At 53.6% G+C, this 23,495-nt stretch overlaps 1 protein-coding gene across 2 annotated transcripts in view; it reads right to left on the bottom strand.

Annotated features, from left to right (window-relative positions):
* The window catches only part of MLLT1 (MLLT1 super elongation complex subunit), a 62,760-nt gene that overhangs the window by 18,114 nt on the left and 21,151 nt on the right, over positions 1-23,495 (bottom strand). For both annotated transcript variants that reach the window (XM_045085688.1, XM_045085696.1), the window contains exon 4: positions 104-247. In XM_045085688.1, the coding sequence (XP_044941623.1) occupies positions 104-247 (144 nt within the window). The remainder of the gene's footprint in view (positions 1-103; positions 248-23,495) is intronic.

Genomic DNA, 23,495 nt, shown 5'->3' with positions numbered 1-23,495 from the left:
ACAAGCACCCCAGCACCGAGCCTGCTGCACACCAGCAGCCACGCCGCAGCCACGCTGGAGCGGCCGGCGCCCCCGGTGCCCATCTGAGCAGGGGCTCACTCACCCCGCCAGCCATCAGCAGCTTGTACCGGAACTCGATGGTGGGGTTGTTGAAGGTGAGCTTCTCACAGCGCAGGTGGTTCACGGGCGGGTTGCCCTCCAGGTTCAGGAACAGGTCATAGGTGAAGCAAACCTTCCGGGGCTCCTCCTTCAACAAAGAAGACAAGGAAGTCACCTCAGAGGGGCGGGCAGGAGGCCAGGGGGACAGCCACAGGACACACGCCCCGCCGGTGGCCTCTACCCACTCCTGTGCCAGGGCTCCCCGTCTCTCCCCCTCAAGCCCTTATCTGCTTCTCTCGTGCGCCTCCTTCTCTATTCCGTTATCCAAAAATAACTTAACTTACTATGTGCACTGCACCCAGCAAACCAGGCTCCACGAGAGAAACACAGACCATGAAGAATGATGTTCTCAGACAGTTACAGGAAACACTCCTGCTGGTGGAGAAGCCCTCATGGCACCCATCAACAAACGGAGAGACCGAGGCTCCGAGACTCGGCTGATGAGTGGCAGTACAGGGTCCTGAGTCCAGGCTCCGAGGCCTGCGATTCCAGTCTCCACCCCGTGCTCCCTTCCTGGTGGAGTGGGGGGCAGCTCCAAAGACGTCCAAATGGCCGACAGGTGCACGAGAAGATGCTCAGCGTCACTGATGATCGGGGACAGGCCTATCCGAACCCCGAGATCACACCTCCCAGCCCCCAGCACGGCCACTCTACGAAGTGGGAAATCTCAAGTGGTGGTGAGGACGTGGGGCACGGGCGCCCCATACATGCCACTGGAGCGCGCCGTCCCTGCCCCGTGCCCACGGCCGTCACTCCCGAGGGCTGTCGGGGGGCCCCTCCCCACGTTTGCTTCAGAGTAACCGCCCCATACGCCTCTCCTGATACACAGCCAAGAGAAATGAAAACACGTTCACACAAACACTAGTACGTCCGTGTCCACAGCACAGCCAGATTCACCACAGTCCAAAGTGGATGCAACCCCAGTGTCACGACGGATGAAAGTAACATGTCCCTCCACACACGGGTGTGTCTCTCAGCCACGAACAGGAGATGCCAACAGGCGCTGCCCGGGGGGACAGACCCGGAGCCCACAACGCTCAGACGCAGAAGGCCACACAGGGTGTAAGTCCGCGTGTGTGACACGTCTAGAACAGGCCCCTCCATAGACGGGAGGGGAACTTGTAGTTGTCAGGAACCGGGGCCCTAGGGATGAGGAGTGACTGCTGGTGGGGATGAGGCTGTTTTCTGGGGTGATGGAATGTTCTAGAATATACTACAAAACCATGGACTTTGGACACTTTAAAAGGGAATTTTCTGATACGTGAATTGTAGGCAATTTTTAAAAATGCTCTCCAGCAAGAGAGAAAACCTAGGAGCCGGGGTGCTGGTGAAGGGGCTCCCACTTCAGGATGGGGCAAGCAGGGCTAAGGTAGAGAAGCATGGAGCCCCCCACACAGGCATGCCCACGCTCTTTTTCCCACCCTTCCCTCTACCCGGACCGGCAGGGTCACAGTCCTGGGGGGAAAAGGGAGCAGAGGCCGGGCCGAGTCTCATTCCTGCCACTCTGCCTGCAGCCAGGGGCTCGGGCCGCCTCACACCCTCCCCCTCCTCCTTGGTCTCCGTGGCCAGCGGTCGCACAGTTTATGTGAGCCATGCTGGGATTTTTGAGCTCTGATGGGTGGGCGACACCTGGGCGTGGGAAGCCGGCCTGCCCTGTGCCCGTGTCTGAATAAAGGGGACAGAAGTGGGGTCCTGCAGCTGTGTGTGGACAACTCCCCCCCCCCCCATTTAGGCCACAAGGAGAAGGTGCACCTGTTGAATGAAAGAGACACAGACTCTGCCTTCTGGGACCTCAAGCCTGTCCAGAGAAGACACGTAAAGAGGCCTTCCCAAGGCAGTGCCAACCAGAGAGGTAACTCAGGCCTTGTCGTCCCCCCAGCAGCCCTCAGGGTCAGCAGGAATGGTTTCCACCGCCCGCCCATCTAAAGCAGACTTGGAAACTGTTCCCCGGGCCTGGGGTGGACATGTGGCCTGGTCTGAGAGATGAGGGGTGAGGAGGCCGGCCTAGGGAGCGCTGGCCTTCCCAAGTCAAACACTCAGTGTAGAGAGGAGGCTCGGCATCATTCTTCCTCCTGCCTACGTGCAGGGTTGGCAATCCCGGGAAGAGTGTGCAGGCGAGCCATGGGGATCTCTGCTCCAGGGCCACTGGCCAGCAGCTTTCCAACTGCTCGCTACGGAAGAGAAAGAAGCCCCCATATCAAACTCTACCGGACCCCTGAATGCAGCTCACACCCCCCTCCCCATGCCTGCACGGTTCCTGCCGACCTCGCGGAGGTGCTCGTCGCAGCGGGGTGGTGTCCCCACCAACCTGGGAACCCCTTGGAGGCAGGGGTGTGGGGACCCATTCTGCACTCAGGACATTTTTGTCCAAGGAATGAGGCGTTAAGATAGGCAAGAGCAGAGCACGACCCAACAGTGGGGGTGGACAGGGGGCCACCTTGAAGGGTTAGGGTTAGGGTTAGAGAGGGGCCATGAGTCAGTCAAGAAGGGGTTGAGGGAAGCTGCACAGACCTTCCTAGAGCCCCAACACTCCAGATGGCTACAGCTGGAGAGGGAGGGATGACTGCACTGGCAACAGGTGACCTGGCGAGATGGGCCGTGGCCACATCCTGGGGGCAAAGGTGTCTACAGGGGGATCTGGACTCAGAAGGAACAAGCCCAGGGATGCCTGGGTAGCTTGGTTGTTTGGGCGTCTGCCTTTGGCTCGGGTCATGATCTCAGGGTTCTGGGATTGAGCCCCATGTTGGGCTCTCTGCTCAGCGGGAGCCTGTTTCTCCCTCTCCCTGCCAGTCCCCCTGCTTGTACACTCTCTCTTTCAAAAAAATAAAATCTTTAAAAAAACAACAGCAACCCTTAAAAAAAGAAGAAAGAAAGAAAGAAAGAACAAGGCCAGATCTGTGTCCCAGGAAGCCAACACCCTCTGGCTTGTCGGATGCCGCTACAGGGGGCAGGGTCCGGACCTGGCAAATAAAGGGACGAAAAAAAAACCACACACACACACACACACACACACACACCCCACATCAAGCATTTGTCCTGCCTTTCCACAAGGTAAAAACACAGAAGATCCGAGAGGCAGCCTGCACAGGGTCTCCGGCTACTGCGTGCGGCAGGAACTTGAGCACCGCCGTTCTGTCCTCCTAATGGGTCAGGGATTGGGGGCGCTGTGCACCCGCTGCGGCCAACAGCATGAACACCGGCCACAGACAAGGCCATCGTACCGCCTCCCAGGGAGGATTCAGCTCCACATTCAAGTTCACGTTGACTGGGAACACACGAATCAGAGGACGGTGCTGGATGACAGACAGCGCGCGCACAGAAGCAACAGAGAGCCGGTGACACCGAACTACCCAGGATACATGGGCCAGTTTCTTCACATGTAAACTGCCAAGAGAAGCAGTGGTAGAGGGAGACCCTTCCCTTCTTTTACACCTTCTCACGGGGCCTACTCACGAATCACAGCACGTTGGTCTTACCTGTAGATCCTGATTCAAACAGGAAAAAAACCTTTCCACACTGCGTATTAAGGAATTGCTCATTTGTAGGTGTGATACCGGTATTACTATTTTATTATTGAAAAGCAGTCGTTGTCTCTTAGAGACATGTTCTGAGACAGGGATAGGTGAAATCACGACGTCTGGGGCTTGCTCCAAAATGACACGGGCTGGAGAGACTGCCCACCGAGCGCAGCCACGTGCCGTAAGTGCAGGAGCCAGGGGATGGCGGGGCGGAGGGTGGGGGAGGCTTGCTAATGCCCTCCTCCTCCTCCACAGATGTTTCACTATTTCCCTGGAAATTCCATGAGGGGACTCAGTGCAAAGGCAGCTAATGGCCTCAGCTTGGTGCCGTGGAGCACCAAGAAAGAGCTTTTACCAGAAAGAGCTCTAGGCTGTAGGAGGTCACCTGGGAGACCCGCCAGGCGGACAGTGACTGAAGCCACAGGATCTGCCAGCAGGAAAACAGGAGCTCACGGGGCCACCGAAGGGCTGCTCTGTGGCTCTAGCTGCCGCACACAGGGGTGGAGCAGAAGGCCTGGGGCCGAGCCCGCCGTGCCCGGCATCTGCCGGCATCTACCACGGCCAGGCACTTTTCTAAGCACTTAACACATGCGACTGCTTCACAGTCCAGAAGACAGATGCTCTCAGTGGCCCCGTTTCGCAGGTGAAGAAACTGCACAGGTGGACGAGCTGCCTGGAGCCCCACGGGCAGCCCACGCTTGCTGGAAGCCCTGGCCCCCGGAGCCAAGCAGGAGGGGCACTTTAGGGCTCTCCAGAGCTGGGCACACAGCACGTGGGCCGGGTGGAGGCCTTCCCCAAGTGCCCACCGTGTGTCCGGCTCTTGCAGCCGAGGTGTGCATCACAGCACACTGAGAAGGGCTGACCAGAGCTCCCTCTGGGTGGAGACCTCTACCCGGCCTCTGACACCCCCGACCCGGGAAACCAGCCGGCTTCTCGGGAGACGCAGGCAGCACGGCAACACCTCCAAGAGCAGCACCCAGAGCTTCAGGGTGTGCTGGGCCCAGAGTCCCGAAAGCAGCATCCTTGTCCTTTCAGCCAGACCCTACGGGTGCCCCACTCTCAGCAAAGGCAGCCGAAGCTGGCCTCCAACGTTCTTGGCGCGGGCCGCGGCAGCCACCCACTGTCCAGGATGCTGGCCCCGGGCCAGCGTGTCTCTCCAGACCCAGCAGACTAGGACGCAGAGGAACCGGACAAACTGGTGCCAGCGCCCAAGCTGACGGCGCGTGGACTCATCCACCACGTTCGGGCAGTCTAGGCCACAGGAGCCCCGGCCATGGCCCACGGTCCACCGCCCACCGCCGTGGGGTGGCTGACCACACCTAGGGTTTCAGCTGCTGCCTCTCCACCACCTCGGGCCATCCTCTTCTGCAGCAAGGTGGGCTGGCCCTGGAGGACCCCCAGGCTGTCTGCCCCACCCCGTGTGCCCCTCAGAACACACCAGCTCGGGGCAAAGTCCGGGCCATCTGGGCCCTGCCCGTACTTCTGTCTGCCATCCCTGTTAGAAGGCCTCAGGGTTCAAAAAAATAGTTAACCGTGAACCTGATCGTGGCCCAGTATCTACCTGCCAGCTTACAGGGCTGTAGTCAGTAACCGCCCCACGGGACAACCATACAGCTTCTTAAAGGCTTTGCAAGGGGGAATGAGAGAGCTGCAGAGACAAGCGAGATTTACAGAAGCTTCAGAAATGCAGCAGCCAAAAACCAGGCGTCGACCTTCTCTGAATCCTGATCTGAACAAATTATTAAAATATATATATACATGAAAATAAAATAAAACTGACATCGGACATTTGATATTAGGAACTGTTAATCTGCTCATTCCCAGCTACGATGACGCTATAATTAAATACTTTAAAAGAGTCTTACTGTTTACAGACACAGACTGAAACATTTACAGATTACAAGACAGGCTGTCCTGCACTTGCTTCAGAATAATGCGGGACCAGCGGTCAGCAGCACCCTGTGGCCCCGTGTGCAGCTGCCGGGCTGCACCGCGGTCTGCTCTGCCCCTCTCTCCACTTCCGTAGGGATCTTTAAGTTTTCTACATTAAAAGGCTCTCAAGGCACAGGCTTTGCTCCAGCCAGCCCTGCTCACAGCTCTGCCCTGGGCATCTGTGGACCAGATAGATGGACTCTCTCCTGGTTCTGGGAACCAGGGCGCAGACAGGGCCCTTCCAGGAGCCCAGAGGAGCCCAACAAAACCCTCCAGCCCTGGGTCCACTTAGTGGACACTTCGCCCTCTGCTTCAAGCAGCCATGCTGCCACCAGCCCCATTCAGGGAGCCGTCCCTGGGGCCAGGTGTCACGCCACGGGCTTCACCCAGCCCCTCACTTCCCGCTCACAAATGCTCTGGGACTTAGTCACTGCTCTCACCACATGTCACGAGAGGAAACTGAGGTTTGGTGGCATTTAATCATTTGTCAAGGCCACATTGAACCAACAAAGGTCAGGCACTCGAGTCCACGGGCCACGGCCTCTGGCGTCTTCCTGTGGACACAGCCCTGCCACGCCGGGGCCCCCGGCTCCCACGGTGTGCCCGCAGGGGACAGCAGGGGCGCCCGGGAAAGAGCAAGGGCAGCTCCATGCACAGCCGCCGCCACCAAACCTGAAATTCCACTTCTAGGACTCCGAGGTTCGAGGAGGGTCACTGAGGCACGCCCGAAGTGAGAGGCCTCGAGGTGCCCAGTGTCCCTCCACAGGAGCCGTCAGGGACACTCAGCCCATCGAAGCTGGAGGGAGCGCTGCGCAGCCGTCGTGAACAATGGGGCAGAGCTTGAGGCGCCGATGTGGGGGGTCCACAGAGACTTGCTTTAAAATGCATCTCCCTCCCTCCCTGTCTGTCTGTCTGTCTGTCTCTCACATACACAAGCCCCACAGAAAAATCTGTTTCTGGAAGGAGGTCACTAACTGCTTCCAGCGGTGACTTCAAGGAGGCAGGCTGGAGAGAGGACCAGTTCTCGCTGCCCACACACATCGCCTCTGTCGCTGCGGGCAGAAAACGACTTTAAAAGGCTTAAGGAAAACAGAGCAATGTGGGCTGAAAACCGTGGGCTCTGGGATCCAAGACCTTCTGGATGCCAGAGCAGCCTTGCCACCAACTGACTGAGACCCTGGACAAGCCACGCCACCGCTCTGAGCCTCAGCGAGGGGAGGAAACAAAACCACAGGCTTCGGGGCGCACAAGGCGGGAGCGAGAAGAGACCGTGCCTCTGGCCGGGAAGGGCGCCCGTCAGGCCCGCCTCTGCCCGCCACACAGCCGCTCGGCCCTGATCAACAGTCAGACCGAGGCCGCGGGAGCCCAGAGCTGGGCCCTGAGTGAGCCCGGGGTGGCCCAATGTTGACAGTCCGGCCTGCCCGACCCCTCCCTCACTCTGGGGGGTGACCGTGCAAATGACTCAGTTACGTGATTCCCACCTTCACAGGAAGTGCGGTAAGCAGTCAGGAAAGACTCGGGGAAGCGGACTCCAGGCCGACTCTTCATCCCCTTCTCAAGGAGCCCAGGAGAAGGCACTGGTTAGAGAGCCGAGCCGGAGGGTGGACTGTCCCTCCCCGCGTGCCGGGGTCAGGCTAAGCCTCTGCTCACGCACATGTGCTCTTACGAGGTGCTTCTCTGCACCGCTCCAGACACTGCCCTCTAGGAAACAGAGGTGCTTTTGCGGTCCCCCCACAGAGGAACGGCAGGACGCTGCGGGGAAAGGCCATCGGAGCCACACAGCGGGCTGGCACTTACGTGGCCTGTCACAACTCGGCAGCCCCCCCGACCTTTCCCTGGGTCTCCGGCACAAAGTCCCTGCTGTCCCGGCTCCTCAGCGCTCCCCCCAGTGAGGCTGGGCCCCCCGGGCTGCCAGAACCAGCCAACGGTCCCTGTGCAGAGGGCTGCCTGCCTCCGGAGTTCCGCGGAGCCCCCAAAAGCTGACGCCCATGTGGGCACAGGGCCGAGCTAGTGGTGACCCCAGAAGTGTGGGCAGGGTGGGAGGGAGAACGTGAGCTCTCCACCCAATCCTTCAAGACCGGCTCTCACATACCTAGTCTCAATTTAAGTGGAAGGCCCGTGGGAAAAGCCCTGCCTGGCCCAAAAGAGAGGGTCTTTGCAGGCTGATGCGGGGGACGGACGTAGGGGGATGGAAAAGTGCAGGATTCGGTGGCCCTGGGACCCCCGCCAGCTCGTCGCCAACCCTACCACATGGTTCACGTGGCTATTTCCCCAGATCATAAGTCAGCCAGGATGCGCCCAAGCCTCTGAGAGCTCATGGCTCAGAAGCCGGCAAGTGCTGTTTTAATTCGCTTTAAAACAAAACCAAAAACCCTTTCAAATAAAACTATGCAAACTTCCCAATAAAATGTACCAAAATGCCCTTCCTGTGCCCTCAGATGCCCCTGAGAGTTAGTGACGGTTGGGGCTCAGTGTCCAGTAATAACTCATTACAGGGGTGGGGGCGGAGGGCAGGAGGAGAGCTCATCTTAGCAGCTTATAACCAAAATGAACTTGTTTACACTTGACCACTTCTGAAAACGGGGGCTATCTCTCCAAGTCCGCGTGCACACCTGATAGGAGTCCCCTCCCAGAGTGTGTCATTACACTGATGGTGCATCTCACCACGGAACAGCTGGCCAAAGTGAGCCCAGGCCAGCGCCCGCTCCCTGACAAACACCTGTAGGTGCAGGAGGGGCCGCGGGCTGAGCAGGGGTGGGGAGGTGCGGGGGTAGGAGGGGTGGGCGGTGCAGCAGGGGAATTAAGAACAGTCGCCCCGAGTGTAGAAAACCTCTCCTTCCCATTTCACAACTGATTTCCGATCTCCTCTCGGTGTTGCCAACCATTCCGAGCCAGAAACTCGGGACTAAGAGGAACCCGCTTGATTCTGAAAAAGAGAAAATCAGATCTAAGAGGATTCCCAAGGAAAATGAAATCACATCAAATGATGCCTTAGATCTAGAATGGCCGAGTCCTGCCACCGGCCTCAGCTAATGACTCAAAACCAAACCAAAACAGCAACTCCAAGCCAAGGTCACTGGGCCATGAACACGAGCAGGTAAATCACGGGGTCACCAACTGGGGGGGGTGAAGGTAAGGCACAGGTCACGTCCTCAGGGCCCACACACTCAGGGAGGGGCAGCGGCCCTCCAGCTCCGTCCCCCACACCCGCGCACCATGCCCTAGACCAAACCCTGGCGCCTCCCTCCCATGTGGACACCAAAGCGCCCCAGCTCCCCAGCCCCACCCACCCACCCCCTTCTGCGACACACAAGTACTTCCTGTTTGGCAGCCACTGAATTAGTTCCCGGAAACGTGGACGCAGGTATGCTCTATACTGTGACCGTGGCACCACAGCACAATCTGGGACGGACATGAGACGGGCACTTTGCTGGGCATTCTGGAGCCCTGACCAGAGGCAGACGAACCCAGAAGCAGCGGAGGGACGGTCTAACAGCACATCCCCTGCCCACACACGGGCCCGAGAGGCTCTTTACACAGCAAGTGGCGCCCCCCACGCCCAGCCAGCGCACTCCAGTGGCTTGCCAGTGCGCCTGCGGTGGGGTGCCCTGCCGAACCCCCAGCCTCCCTTCGGAATCCAAGGGCCCCTGAGTCTCTGCGTCCACAGCGCTGCTGCTGTTGATGCCGGACGGCTGGAAGGCGGGCAGCCAGGGACAAGGGCCACCCTCCCAGGAGAAAGCCACCCTGAGTAGGATGCCTACACCACCATGGAAGGAGTCCCCTACCTGTTCCCATACCGTAGATGGGTGACAAAAATCCAACTGGGTGACAGGGGCAAGGAGCGTTCATCAGATTAAACCAGCGCGCTGACAAGCCCACCTAAACCCCTAGACTCAGAAACTCCAGAGGCTACCCCTTCGGGTCCCCTCCCTCGTTGGGAGCTTTGTACTGTCACTTTGCTGTGGCTCAATGACTTTTGCTTTACGGCCCTCCGCTTTGTCTGGTTTGCCTCTTCACTCTTTGACGTGGCGTGACGGAGAACCGCGGGCGCCGACGAGAAAACTCCTGGGAGGGCGTCTCCTGGTCCTCTCCGCCCGCCGACCCCCGCGCGCCGCGGGCCTCGGAGCAAGCCTCTCGCTCCACGTCTCCCGGCTCCCGCTGAAGGCGGGCAGCAATACCCTCGCAGTAGTAAGATACCTGTACCCGAAGCATATTCACAACCCTTAAAACCCAACAATAAGGAAACTTATTGTTTCCAACTAACAACAACAAAACAACCTAAGTTCTAAACCCTTCACCAAAGGAAACACACGAACGGCGAACGAACCCACGGGAAGACGCGGACTGTCGTCAGCCGGCAGGTCCCTCTACGGATTCAGGCTGCGGGATTTCGGCTTGGGTTTGCGGGTACGAGTCCGCATCCACTAGGACGCCTAGAATCAGACAGACAGGAAGCGCGGGCGAGGACGTGGAGAGGCGTGGAGAGACGGGGCGCCAGCACGGCTGCGGGGACAGTAAACGCGGTGGCTACGGAGGACAGTACGGCACTGCTCACGAAAGTGAAACGTGGACGACCGTACGAGCCGGCAGCTTCGCTCCCGCCGGCGTGCCCCCGAGAAGCGGCAGCATCTCTGCACACCGCATTGCTGGCGGTGGCAACCACGCACAACTGACAGACAACACGGGGTCCGTCCACGGGCGGGGGTGTCTGCAGCCACGAAAGGAGTGCGGTGCCGATGCACGCTACGATGTGGACGAGCTCCGAAGACGCTGCCCTAACCAGAAGCTGCAAGTCCGAAGGGGCCGCACGCCACACGGTTCTGTTTATACGAAGGGTTCAGAACCGGCCAATGCACCGCTAGAAGCAGCTTCGTGGCCGTGAGGGGCTGGAGGGAGGGAGGGAGGATGAGGAGCGACGGCTAATGGCGGCAGTTTCCTGGTGGGCGAGGGAACGTTCTGGAATCTGGGGTGATGGTTGCCCAACTCCGAACGTACTAAACACCAGTGGAATGTGCACGTTCAGTGCATGAATGCTACGGTAGCTGCACTGTATCTTCCATAGACCTACTTTTCAAGAAGAGAGCTATGATGGCACACCCCGGAGACAGCGGCCGCCCGAGCGCAGGCCGGAGCGAGTGCGGAGCATCACCGCAGCACGCAGCGGGCCCGTCCCGTAAAGCCGGACACACCCGCTCCCTGCGACCAGCGGCCCTGCACCCGCTGGGATCACTACACACAGGAACCGAAAACTCACATTCTCACAAAAACCCATACGGGCATGTTTAGGGCAACTGTGTTCACAATCGCCCAGAACCGGAAACCACCGCAATGTCCTTGATGCCACGCGGGGAAACGGCCCACAGCAGCGCAGCCACACGACGAGGAGGAGCGAGCTACGCGTTCAGACGACACGGGCGACTCTTCAGCGCATTCTGCACCGACAGAGGGCTGCAGGCGGTGTGGCCCCAGTTCTGGGACAATCTGGAAGAGGCCAAACTCCAGGGATGGGCAACAGAGGAGTGCTTACAAGGGACCGACGGGGGCAGGGGCCTGACTGCAAAGGGACAGTGTGCAGGGATCTGGGGGCTGGAACTGCTCTGCACGACACTATTGTGGCAGATGCATGACCACGTGACAGAATCCAGAGTGAATTTCACTAGAAACAAATGAAAACAATAATGATAATAACCAGACAGGCAGGAGGAGGGTCCAAGATGGCATGTAGACTGTGATGGTTGAATCTGACCACATTACACATGTAGACAATGACCATGGCGCCAAGAGGGAGGGCAGAGCTGCCATAAATGACCTTGGTGGGGGGGGCTGGGTGGCTTAGCTGGTTAAGCATCTGCCTTCAGTTCAGGTCATAATCCCAGGGTCCTGGGATCGAGCCCTGCATCGGGCTCCTGGCTCCGCAGGAGGCCTGCTTCTCCCTCTCCCTCTCCCACTCCCCCTGCTTGTGTTCCCTCTTTTGCTGTGTCTCTGTCAAAAAAATAATAAGTAAAATCTTTAAAAAATGAAATAAAATAAATGACCCAGTGAAGAAGCCGTGTTTTAGCCAGACATCAGAAGGCCCAAGACCAAAAAAACTACACACAGACACTGTACTCCAGCAAGTAAATCTACTTCTCCTAGGAGTGCTGGTCAGCAATTTGGAAACTACTTTCCCAATCCACTGGACTTCAACAATAAGCAAACACGTCGTAGATAATGAGGGTCAGGTATCTCCCCTCAGAGAAAGTTAAATGAAGCGACGGAAGAATGCTAGAAAAGGCTTGTTGGTGCAGGACCAGAGATGAAGCCGTCGGTATGAGCTGAAGGTTACTGTCATCTACACGCCGACAGACGACACAGATAGAACACGCGGGCGGGGGTGGGGGGCACAGGTGACCCTTGACCAACTTAGGGGTTAGGGCCGCCGATCTCCCCCCCCCAAAAGCAGTCAAAAATCTCCATATAAACTTCTGACCCCCCCAAAACTTAACAACTAACAGCCTACTGTTGACCCACGTTGTATTATCATATACCCTATTCTTTAACAATAAAGGAAGCTAGAGAAAAGCACACATTACTTTAAAAATCATGAGGAAGAAAAAATACGCTCGTAGTCCTGAACAGTATTTATACAAGTAAGCCCCCACACCAATGTGGACCCACCCAGCTCACACTTGTGCCACTCACGGGTCAGCGGGGTGCACGCACATACTCCCCAGCTCTGACCCAGGAGAGGCTCAGACGCGGGGAGGCCCCCGGAGCAAAAGCACACTTCACTCCCAGATCGTGGATTTTATGTCCCACTCTTGTAACAGGGAGTGGGGCCCCTGCAGACACGGCTGACTCTAGGGCTAGAGAAGGGAGACCTAGGAAAAGCCCGAGCGCCCTGTGGTGCCTGAACGTGAGGGAAGGGACGTAACAAACAGAGACAGAGCCCCCCGGGGGGTCCCACCAGCCAGAGTGAGAACCGTTCGAAAATAGGAATAGATTAAAATACATAATTATATTATATACTAACATATACACATATATATTATAACCCGGAGGGAAAAAACCAAATATCCATGAGTCCACACCGATATAGATCAATGAGTGAGTAAGTACATAGAGCGGGAAGAACGGACACTTCCTTACAGAGAAAATTCCAGTGAACAATGAAAGAAATGAAGGAAATAGTGCGTCACAGAACACCACTGACAGACGGCTAAACTAGGAGAAACTTGAACAAGAAAGAGGTCAATTGCGAACTTTCAGTGTGTCTCCTCCAAAGAGAAACTAGTTACCAGGGTGGTTTGAACGATGCCCACCAGGATGTGGAGCTTAATTTCTCTCTCCCCGAGCATGGGCTGGACTTGACTCGCTTCTGACAACTAGCAGAATATGGCAAGAGAGTGATGACAGCAGGGGAGCCCGGCAGACCGCACCTTCACAAAGGGCTCGAGGTTAGTGTCCCCAGTAGTAAGTCAAGTTAGCGTCAGCTCCTCCCTAGGATAATACGATGGGGGCGGGGAGGGCTCTTCTCCTCTGTCGTCTTCTCCCAAAATCTGCAACCCCTTGTAATCATGGAAATACACCAGGCAAGCCCAAGTTGGTGGGCATTCTTCAAAATGCGTGGCCAGAGTATTTTTAAAACATCAAGGCCAGAAAAGATGAAGAAAAGCAGATAAACCGTCACAGACTGAAGGAGGCAAAAGAGACCTGATGTTACATGCCATGTAGGCTCCTGCAGCAGATCCCAGAACAGAAAAAGAACACTAGAAAATGGGGAAACCCAAAGTCTATTAGTAACGTCTACCAATCCCAATGAACAGCAGTGTCATGGTCACGGGGAACATAGACATGAGGGAAGCGGGGCGTGCAGAACACAAGGACTCTGCACGTCTCTGCAACTCTTCTGTGTTTCTACAATTAATTCAGGATTAAAGGTCACAAAAAACCAGTATCACGGGCTATGAGATCGTCCATACCGGGCTGTTAGTGAAAACCCTTACGGACGGCGGCGGCAACTGGAATTTTTGAACCTCCGTCTTTCTCCCAAATGTAAATCTTGTGGAGTCTAAATACAGATCAAGTCTTTCTGATAAAATGTCATGTCCAAACTGGCATGATTCAGTATGTGTAGTACACACACCAAACTTCTACGACCTAGTATGAAAAAAGAATGCAAAGTATCTCAGGAATTCAAAAATATTGATGACATGTTGAGATGATAATGTTTTAGATAGAGCGGGCTGACTTACATTATTAAAATTAATTTCACCAGTTTCTTTTTTGACCTTTTCAAATACGGCTACAAAAAACAATTACGTAGGGGGCTTAACTATTTCTACTAAGCGGCCACTGTACGAAATGAAGGACTGAAACAAGGACTTCAAATGCAACCTGCCACTTCCAAGACAACATTAAGGGAGCGTTTCAGCAAAACGCCACTCCCTTGATTGGTCCTAGGACAGCTAGGACCAATTACCTGTCCTGAACACGCTCCCTGTCCTGGGGCAGCCTGAGCCTTGCTCTCCCAGGCCACAACCTATGCTCTAGTTCACTTTCCACAGGAATAAATCAGCCACAGCTCATACAGGCTTCTGGGTCAACATGGGATCAGAGGGCAACCGTCTGGATCCCCCTAGATAACCTTGAGCTCCCAACTTGGGGACATTCACTTCTATTCATTCTGCCCCATACTGTGCTTCGCCGTCGGCGTTGAAAAACAGGGACCTATCCAGAATTCATACAGAACTCTTACACAGCTCAACAACAAAAAGACACACTACCCAGTTAAAAAATGGGCAAAACACTTGAATACATGTTTCTTCAAAGAAGATCTGCAACAGGCCAACCATCACACAGAAAGACCCTTGGCCTCATCGGTCACTTTGGAAATGCAATTCAAAACCATAATGAGATCCCGCTTCCCACCCAGTAGGACGGCCATGACTGAGACCGCTTCCCACCCAGTAGGACGGCCATGACTGAGAAACCCAGTGAGCAAAGGACGGCGGGAAGCCCTGACAAGGACGCAGAGGAGGCTGGGACCCGTGCACGCTGCTGGTGGGGACGGAACATGCAGCGGCTGCAGAGAACAGTTTGGTGGTCCCTTCAAAAGTTAAACATTGGAGCACCTGGCTGGCTCGGCTGGAAGAGCATGTGGCTCATCTCAGGGTCATGAGTTTGAGCCCCATGATGGGCGAGGAAGCTACTTTAAAAAAAGAGAGAGAGAGAGAAAGAAGTTAAACAGAAATCCCGTATGACCCAGCGAGTCCATTAGGTATCTGCCCAAAGGAACGGAACCCTGGTGTTCAAACCAGCACACGCACGTATGTGTTTATGGCAGCAGATGTGTGATGACAGACACAAACGGGGAGACGGCCATGCTGTGGGGTGCTACTCAGCCGTGAAAAAGAACGAGGTTCTGATACAGGTTACCATGTGGACGAGCTCCTACAGTGCCACCAAGTCGAAGGAGCCAGACACCAAGGGTCACACTGGAGACAGGCTGTACTTTGGGGCAGAAGGACATACTTCGGGACCAGGTACAGGCAGTGATCGCATGACATGGTGAAGGCACCAGACGGCCACGGAATCATTCACTGAAGCTGGTGAATTTCCTGTTCTAGGACTCTCTCCTGTTCTTAAAAAGCTGGGGGTTGCTGACCATGTCCCAAGGCTTCTGGGAGTACACGGCTGCCCCTCCAGAATCCATCCGTCCATGCAGTCACTCGTTCCACAGATATCTACCCAGTGCCATCTCTGCGCTGGAGGCCAGCACACAGTGGAGCGCACGACTGCTGGGCCACCACCCTCTGGAGCTGATGTTCTAGTGGGAGAGCCAGACGGCAGACAAACACACATACACACATTTAAGGACCATGGAAAAGCAAAAGAAGAGTGTGCCAGGAGAAAGGCTATAAGGGAAGGCCAAGCTCAGAGAGGCTGTGGGGACCACGGGGGCTACACGGCCCCTGGCCTGGGTTATCATTAAATACTTTTTTCCTAAGTATAAAATTATCGGAAGTGTAACAATACGGGAAGAAAAAAAAAACCACAAAAACCACATGGTCATCTCAATAATGCAGAAAGAACACTGGACACAATTCACCACCCTCCTGTGATTAAAAAAAAAAAAAAAAAAACCACTCAGCAAACTATAAACAGAAGGAAACCACCTCAATGTAATACAAGCCACATATGGAAAACCCATAGCTAACATCACACTCAATGGTGAAAGGCTGAACCCCCTTCCTCTAAGCTCAGCAACAAGGCTGGGACACCTGTTACCACTTCCAGCTGACAGAGCGCTGGAAGTCGCAGTCAGAGCACTAGACAAGAAAAAGAAAAGAAAAATAAAAAGGTATCTAAATTGAGAAGGAGAAAGTAAAATTATCTGTTAAGCAGATGATAACCTCTTATCTGTCGAAAACCTAGGACACCTCACATACACACACAGAACTAATAAATAAATTAGCAAAGTTACGGGATACAAAATCAACACAAAAAATCAACTGCATTTCTATACACTAACAATGACCAAAGTAAAAACAAATTAGGAAAACCAGTCTGCTTACAATAGCCTCAAAAAGGATAAAATACTTAGGAATTAACCAAGGAGGTAAAAGAACTGTACAATAAAAGCCACCAAGCCACCAAACCCTGCTGAAAGAAATTAAAGAGCACATAAATGGACTGGAAGACTTCATGTTCTTAAAACTTCAGTACTGATGAGGGACAGGAGCAGGAAAACGTTCACCTTTAGTCCGGAAGGCTGACCTACAGCAGTTCTGATAGGGACCTGATACGAGCTGGTTGCCACATTCTTAGAGGGTCTCATGACTGCCTACACATCTCACCGACAGTTACTGTCCAACCGAGCGATAAGCACCGGAGAAATCTTACGAAAGTGGTTCTACGAGTAGAAGCTTGAAGAAAAGATTTATGACCTAATACTCCTCGCACGTGCCTTCCCCCTTGGAGCACTGAGCACACAACCACCAGCTTCATACAGAAGTGCAGCTCCCTCTGCCCACGGCTCCTGTCCCCGCGCCATTTATATAAACTTGGGAAGCTGCAACACACACGTCTGGAGAATTCTTTCGCGGCCACTGCCTTCGACGCCGTCGTGAGAGCACAGCTGTGGAGGAAAACAGCACGGTGGTTCCTCAAAATATTAAAAATAGATTTACCATATATTCCAGTAACTGCACTTCTGGACATATACCCAACAGAAGCGAAAGCAGGACCTCAAAGGGATATTTCTGCACTCACGTTCCCAACAGCAGTGTTCCCGGTAGCTAAAACATGGCAGCAAGCCAAGGGTCTATAGATAGACGTGGGGAAAAGCCAAATGTGGTGGGTACACCGCACCACAGAATACTATTCAGCTTTAAAAAGACACAAGGCCCTGTCACACACGACAACAGGGCGAGCCCTGAGAACACGATGTGCAGGAAGGGCCACCAACGAAGGACCCGTATCGTACGCTTGCACGCGTGTGAGCTACCTACAGCAAGTTCACAGACAAAGAAAGTAGAACAGTGGTTACCAAGGGCAGGGGGAGAAGCGGTTATCATTCCACTGGTTTGGTTTTACCTGGGATGACCGAAAAGCTCTGGAAGCTCCAAAAGGAGTGATGGCTGCACGGTATTGTACATGTACACGAACGGCCCAGGTAAAAATGGCTAAAACAGCACACATTGTGTCACAGACACACACAAACACCCACACGCCCCAAACCAGAAAACCCAAAATCAATAAAATGGACTGCATCAAAATCAAGAACTTCGGTGCTTTGCAAGACTGCTGAGAGCCGGAGAGCAGCCATCCAATGACAGTGACCGCAAAGGACGGGCACCCAGAAATATAAAGGAACCTCACAAATTCAGTATGAGAACAAACAGCTCAACTTTTAGAAAATGGCAGGCATTTTGAACAGACTCCTCACTAGACAGAAGGACACATAAGCATATGAAAACATGCTCAAAGCCTTCAGTCATCAGGGAAAAAGACCAGAATTAACACCAATTCTGCTCAAACTCTTCCGAAAACAGAAGAGGAGGGAATACTTCCTAACGTGTTCTATGAAGCGAGCATTACTTTAACACCAAAGACAAAGACAGCACAAGAAAACAACAGACCAACAGCCCCTGTGAATAAAATATCCTTAAAGATATTTATATCCACAAAGCATCCAATATCACACACTTAAAAGATTATACACCTGAAACTAATGATGTGCTTTAAGTCGGTTAACTGAATTTAAACTAAAAAAAGATTATACATATAACTGCTATCTATCCCAGGAATGCAAGGGTGGTTCAACGTAGGAAAACCAATCAAAACAATCAAAACGTAGTATGTCACATTAATAAAACAACGGGAAAAAACCCACATGATTATCTCAACAAATAGTGTTTGGGGAAAAATGGGCCCATTCAGGATGAAAACAGAAAGCTAGGAATAGAAGAGGCTTCTTTAACCTGGAAAGGGCATTTGTGAAAAACCCACCGTGAACACCACTCAATGGCGAAACACTGAAGACTCAGCCTTAAGCTTTAAAACTTACCATCAGGAACAAGATAAGGATGGGCCACTTTGACTATTGCTCTTCGGCACTGTAATGAACTCCCAGCCAGAGCAACATAGCGAGAGGAAGGGGGAAAGGGAGGTGGGCGCCCAAACTGGAAAGGAACAAGTAATATTATCTCCACCTGCTCATGGCATCTTACATGTAGAAAATCCCGAAGAAGCCAGATTTGGTACAGCTGCAGGGTATAGGATCAGCATACAAAATCAGTTGTGTCTCTATACACTATCAATGAACAATCCCAAAAGAAAATTGGGAAATTAATTCTACTTATAACAGCATGCAAAAGAATAAAATACCTAGGAATAAATTTAAACAAGAACGTGAAACACTTGTATGCTGAAAAGTACAAGAGATTGCTGAAAGAAATTGATTCAAGAAAACCTAATTAGATGGAAAGACTTCCCATGTTCCTGGACTGGAAGACTTAATACTGTTTCCCAGGCGATCTGCAGATTCAGTGCAATCCCTAAATTCTAGTGGTCTCTTTTGCAAAAATGGAAAGCCAAACAGCAAACTCGTATGAAATCGCAGAAGGAGGCCCCAAAGAACCAAAACTACATTAAAAAAGAAACAAAACCCCCACAAAATCGGAGGGCTGACAATTCCTAATTTCAAAACTTCCTATAAAATTACAACAGTCAGAGCGGTGCCTGGATGGCTCAGTCGGGTGAGCATCTCCCTTTGGCTCAGGTCTTCATCCTGGGGCTCTTGGATCAAGCCCCGTGTCGGGCTTTCTGCTCGGCAGGAAGCCTGCTTCTCCTTCTCCCTCTGCCTGCCTCTCCCCCTGCTTGAGGACTCTTTCTCTCTCTCTCTCCAATAAACAAATAAAATCTTAAAAAAAAAAAAATTTACAGCAATCAGGGCATCTGGGTGGCTCAGTTGGTTAAGCATCTGCCTTTGGCTCTGGTTGTGATCCTGGGGTCCACAGATGGAGCCCACGTCAGGCTCCCGGTTCGGCAGGGAGCCTGCTTCTCCCTCTTCCTCTGACCCACCCAGATTGCATGTGCCTGCACACTCTCCCTGTCCCCCAAATAAGTAAATCTTTTAAAAAATTTACAACAATCAAAATTAGTAATAGAATAGAACTCAGAGACCAGAAATAAACCCAAACACCCGTGGCCATCCGACTTTCAACAAGGTCGCTGAAATAACTCGACGGGGAAAGCTCCGTCTCTCAAGGAAATGGTGCCAGGACAAATGGATACTCACAAGCGAAAGAATGAACAAGACCCTACCTCGTGGCATATATCGAAATTAACTCCCAACGGAGCAACCATCCAAATATAAGATGTAAAACCATGAAAGTAAACACAGGGATAAACCTTCACAACCTCACACCTGGCAAAGAAGTCTGAGATTTTACACTCAAAGCGTGAACAAACAAAAATACAGAAACTGAACTTCATAAAAATCAAAACCTTTTACACATTAAAGGATGTCATCAGAACACGATAAAACAACCTACAGGATAGGAGAAAATATTTTGTGAAGTCACACATCTGGTAAAGGTCTACTATCCGGGACATAGGAAGAGCTCTTGTAACTCAACAACAAAGACGACAAACGACCGAATTAAAAAACGGACAAGAATGGGGGCACCTGGGTGGCTCAGTGGGTTAAAGCCTCTGCCTTCGGCTCAGGTCATGATCTCAGGGTCCTGGGATCGAGCCCCGCATCGGGCTCTCTGCTCCGCGGGGAGTCTGCTTCCCCCTCTCTCTCTGCCTACCTCTCTGCCTACTTGTGATCTGTCTGTCAAATAAATAAAATCTTAAAAAAAAAAAAAAAAAAACAGACAAGGAGGTATATAGCCATCTCTCCAAACAGGACATACAAATGGCCAATAAGCACGTGAGATGTTAAATATCATCGATCTTTAAGGAAATGCAAATCAAAACCTCAATTCAATAACCATTTCATACCCACTAGAAAAGCTACAATTAAAAAAAATTGTTTTTTAATGGAAAATGACCAGCACTGAGCACATGACAAGCACACTGCTGCTGGGAATACAAAATGGCGCAGTCAGTGGGGCAGAGGGTGTGGCAGGTCCTCATGATGGTCGACGACGGAATTTCCACATGACCTAGAACTCCACTCCTACGTGCACACCCGGAAGAAGTCGGAGCCGGAACTCCAACATGAACACGGACCAGGATGTCCACGGCAGCACCACGCGTGGCCGCAAGTAAGCGGAAACGGCCCACACGTCCAGCAGGAGAGGGATGAGGAAACAAACCATAGCCCAGCTGACCTTTACCGCTCACGCCCCCGTATCTGTGAACGTGGCCACACGCTGAAATTTATTTGTAAACTGACAATCAACACCTGTGGCTTTCACATTCATTCACAGACACGCACGCAGGGGTGAAAACTCAGAGCCTCCCAGCGCTCTTCCCAGCGGACTCAGAACGGGGTGAAACTCGGCCTTCCTGTCCCAGCCCTCGGGGTAAACAAGTGTCCTTCTCGTGGTATACCCGGGGCCATGGTTTTCACATTTTTGTGCTCTTTGCTGGTGATCTTACATTCTGAAAAGACCCCAAGCAAGACGCTGATGGGCTTTCGAGGGCCTAAACCCAGGCCGGCTGTGAGGTGCCTTACAGAGAAAATGTTTGTCAGACAAGCCGGACTCAGGCAGTTGGCTGTGAGCTCAGGGCTGGTGAAGCCACAGCGTACATTAAATAAGGCGTCAGTGGACGGAAACACCCAGAACACATGACTACAGACCCTCCAGTCGGTGAACATGTGACCAGCGGCTCCCAGGAGCCCAAGCCTGGGCTCCCCTCCTCGGCAACAGTGGCTCAGGCTTCACGGATTCGGGGCAGGAGGGGATGTCACGGAACTCCTGAGGATGAAGGGAACATTACTCGGCCATAAAAAGACACGGAGCACCGACACGGCTGCCAACATGGAGGAACCTTTGCAACCACGACACTGAGCGGAAGAAGCCAGACGCAGGGGGACACATGTCACCCCACTCCCTTCACATGACATGTCCGGAACAGGCAAACCTGCAGGACACAAAGCAGATTGGAGGCTACCCGAAGACGATGGGCACACGGAAAGGCCGAACTTCAAAATGGTTCACTGCATGTGAATTTCACCTCACTCAAAAAAGATTTTTTCTTTTTTTTTTGACAACTGTGGTACCAGAGAAAGACACTTGGGCTTTGTTCCTGGTTCCTGGCACAGAAGTCCAAAACCCTTGGAATGGCCTGAGGGGCAGGGGCATCTTTGGTTCTCACGAGACAACCCCTGGCGGGGTCGAAGACAGGGGTGGTTAGGGATGCTGGTTGCCAGAAAAGACCACGTCCCGATGAGCGGCTTGGATCTTCCCGCCCCGCCTCCCAACCTCCAGAGACGGGTGAGGGGCTGACGGCTGAGTCCATTACCAACCGCCAATGATTTTAACCAATCATGCTGATGCGTATTAAATCTCCATAAAAACCCTAAACAATGGAGTCTGGAGAACCAGGCTGGTGAACACAGGAGGTGCTAGGAGGGCAGTGTGCCCCGGGAGGGCCTGGGAGCTCCAGACTACCCCCCCCCCGCCTCCCCCACACACCTCTTCCAGCTGGCTGGTCCTGAATCGTATCCCTCATCATAAACTGGCAACTGTAAGGAAAATGTTGATCAGAGTTTTCTGAGCTGTTCTAGCAAATTATGTAACCTGAGGAGGGGGTCGTGGGAACTCGGGCATTTGGAGGCCGGGCTTGCAACTGGCGCTGGAAGCGGGGGCTGTCCCTCTGGGGCCGAGTCCTTAATCCGTGGGGCCTGGACTAGTTCGGAGCAGACGGTGTCAGGACTGACTCGCCTACAGGACCCCCAGCCAGAGCTACGGAGTCAGAGCTAGACAAGTGTTCTCAGAAAGGACACCTCTCGTTAGCGGCCAGAAGTGGTCTCAGTAAGAATGCTCAACAGTGCACACGCACAGCTCCTGAAGTAGGACGAAGCCCCCCCCCCCCGCGTTTGTTCCCCTGGGGGAAAGGAGAGCTTTATCTGTCCAACAGAATGCGGCCTCACGTGTGCACCACTGCCAAACAACACGGAAGCAGAATTCCTTCATTTCACAGACGCCGCCGTCTGCATTTGGGGTCAAGAGTGACTGAAAATCCCTCAGGCTGACCCAAGAAAACCTCCTTTGCTTGAGAAAGCGCTTATTTTTGCTGTGGGCATAGATCCTCCCCGCTCAGCAGAAAGGCCGAATGGCATCTCCCTCCATCTCTGGAATGCTGCCCTCTCCAGCCCCGCGGAGGCCGCTTTCTCGGCTCACCTTCCTGACGCAGAGGAACCAGCAGGGGAGGCCGCCATCTCAACGGCCCCAGTAACCACATGCTCTCCCCAAAACACCCGGTCCGGGCTGTGCTTGTCCCCTCTCTGACTCTTCTGACCAGCCCTGGAAGGCAGGCACCACTAGGAGCCCCACGGAGCGGACAGAGAAACTGAGGCCCAGGGCAGGAAGGCGCCCACTCCCTTCCTATCTCAAAGATCAACTTAGCCCAGCTACAGCTGCAGAGTAACCAAAGGCGACCCTGTCTTCGCCAGGGCAGAAAAGCTGCCAGCAGACCCACTCACAGCGGCCCTGCTCCGAACAGTACCCCAAGCCTGTAGGAGCTCCTCTGGCGGTAAACTGGTGTTACTCCCCACAACTGTCTGATCTCTACACACCTTCGGAAGCAGGGACCCACATGAGGCAGCTGCAGAGCACGATGCCTACGACTGTCCCTGTCACCCAGATGTAAGCAAACGCCAGGATCCGTGAGCAGCGGACGCCCTGGGTGTTCAGGGAACAGGTGGGCGCCTGCACTCAGGGGCTCTGCTGGCTCCAATCCCAGCTCTGTCCGTGGCCGAGTGGCCTTCACTAAGTGCCTGGGTGGCCAGGAGCTCCTTCATCCAACTGGGGGGATCACCTTCCTCCAGGCCTCGTCCGCAGAGCACCGGCCCAGTGCACAGCCCCCACAGGACCTGCGACTGGACTTGCAGCCCGGGCCCTTCCCACGGTGGGCCTTGCTTCCCAGGTTTTCCCAGTTTAGGGGCATCCTTGAGAGCTCTGGGGGCAAAACCACCTCCAGGAACAGAGGCGGCCAGTTTTCGGTCCGAAGCAAGAACGTGCTGCAGTTCTGAGAACCAGCTCACAGCGGCACTCCTGCCCCAGGCACACGGGCCTCGGCAGGAATTGGTGAGACAAGTCTACACTTGGGAACAGGACCTTTTTTTTCCTTTAGCAGAAAAAAACCAGCTTCATACCAACAGATTTCAAATGAAAGCATGAGTCAAAATTTTAAAAGCCTATGATACCTAAAATGAAAGGATCA

This window comes from Mustela putorius, unplaced genomic scaffold, assembly GCF_011764305.1.
Source record: "Mustela putorius furo isolate JIRA1106 unplaced genomic scaffold, ASM1176430v1.1 tig00000095_pilon_pilon_pilon, whole genome shotgun sequence".
Classification (NCBI taxonomy): Eukaryota; Metazoa; Chordata; class Mammalia; order Carnivora; family Mustelidae; genus Mustela; species Mustela putorius.
Note: the sequence above shows the minus strand (reverse complement) of the source record. Positions and strands in the feature narration are given on the sequence as shown.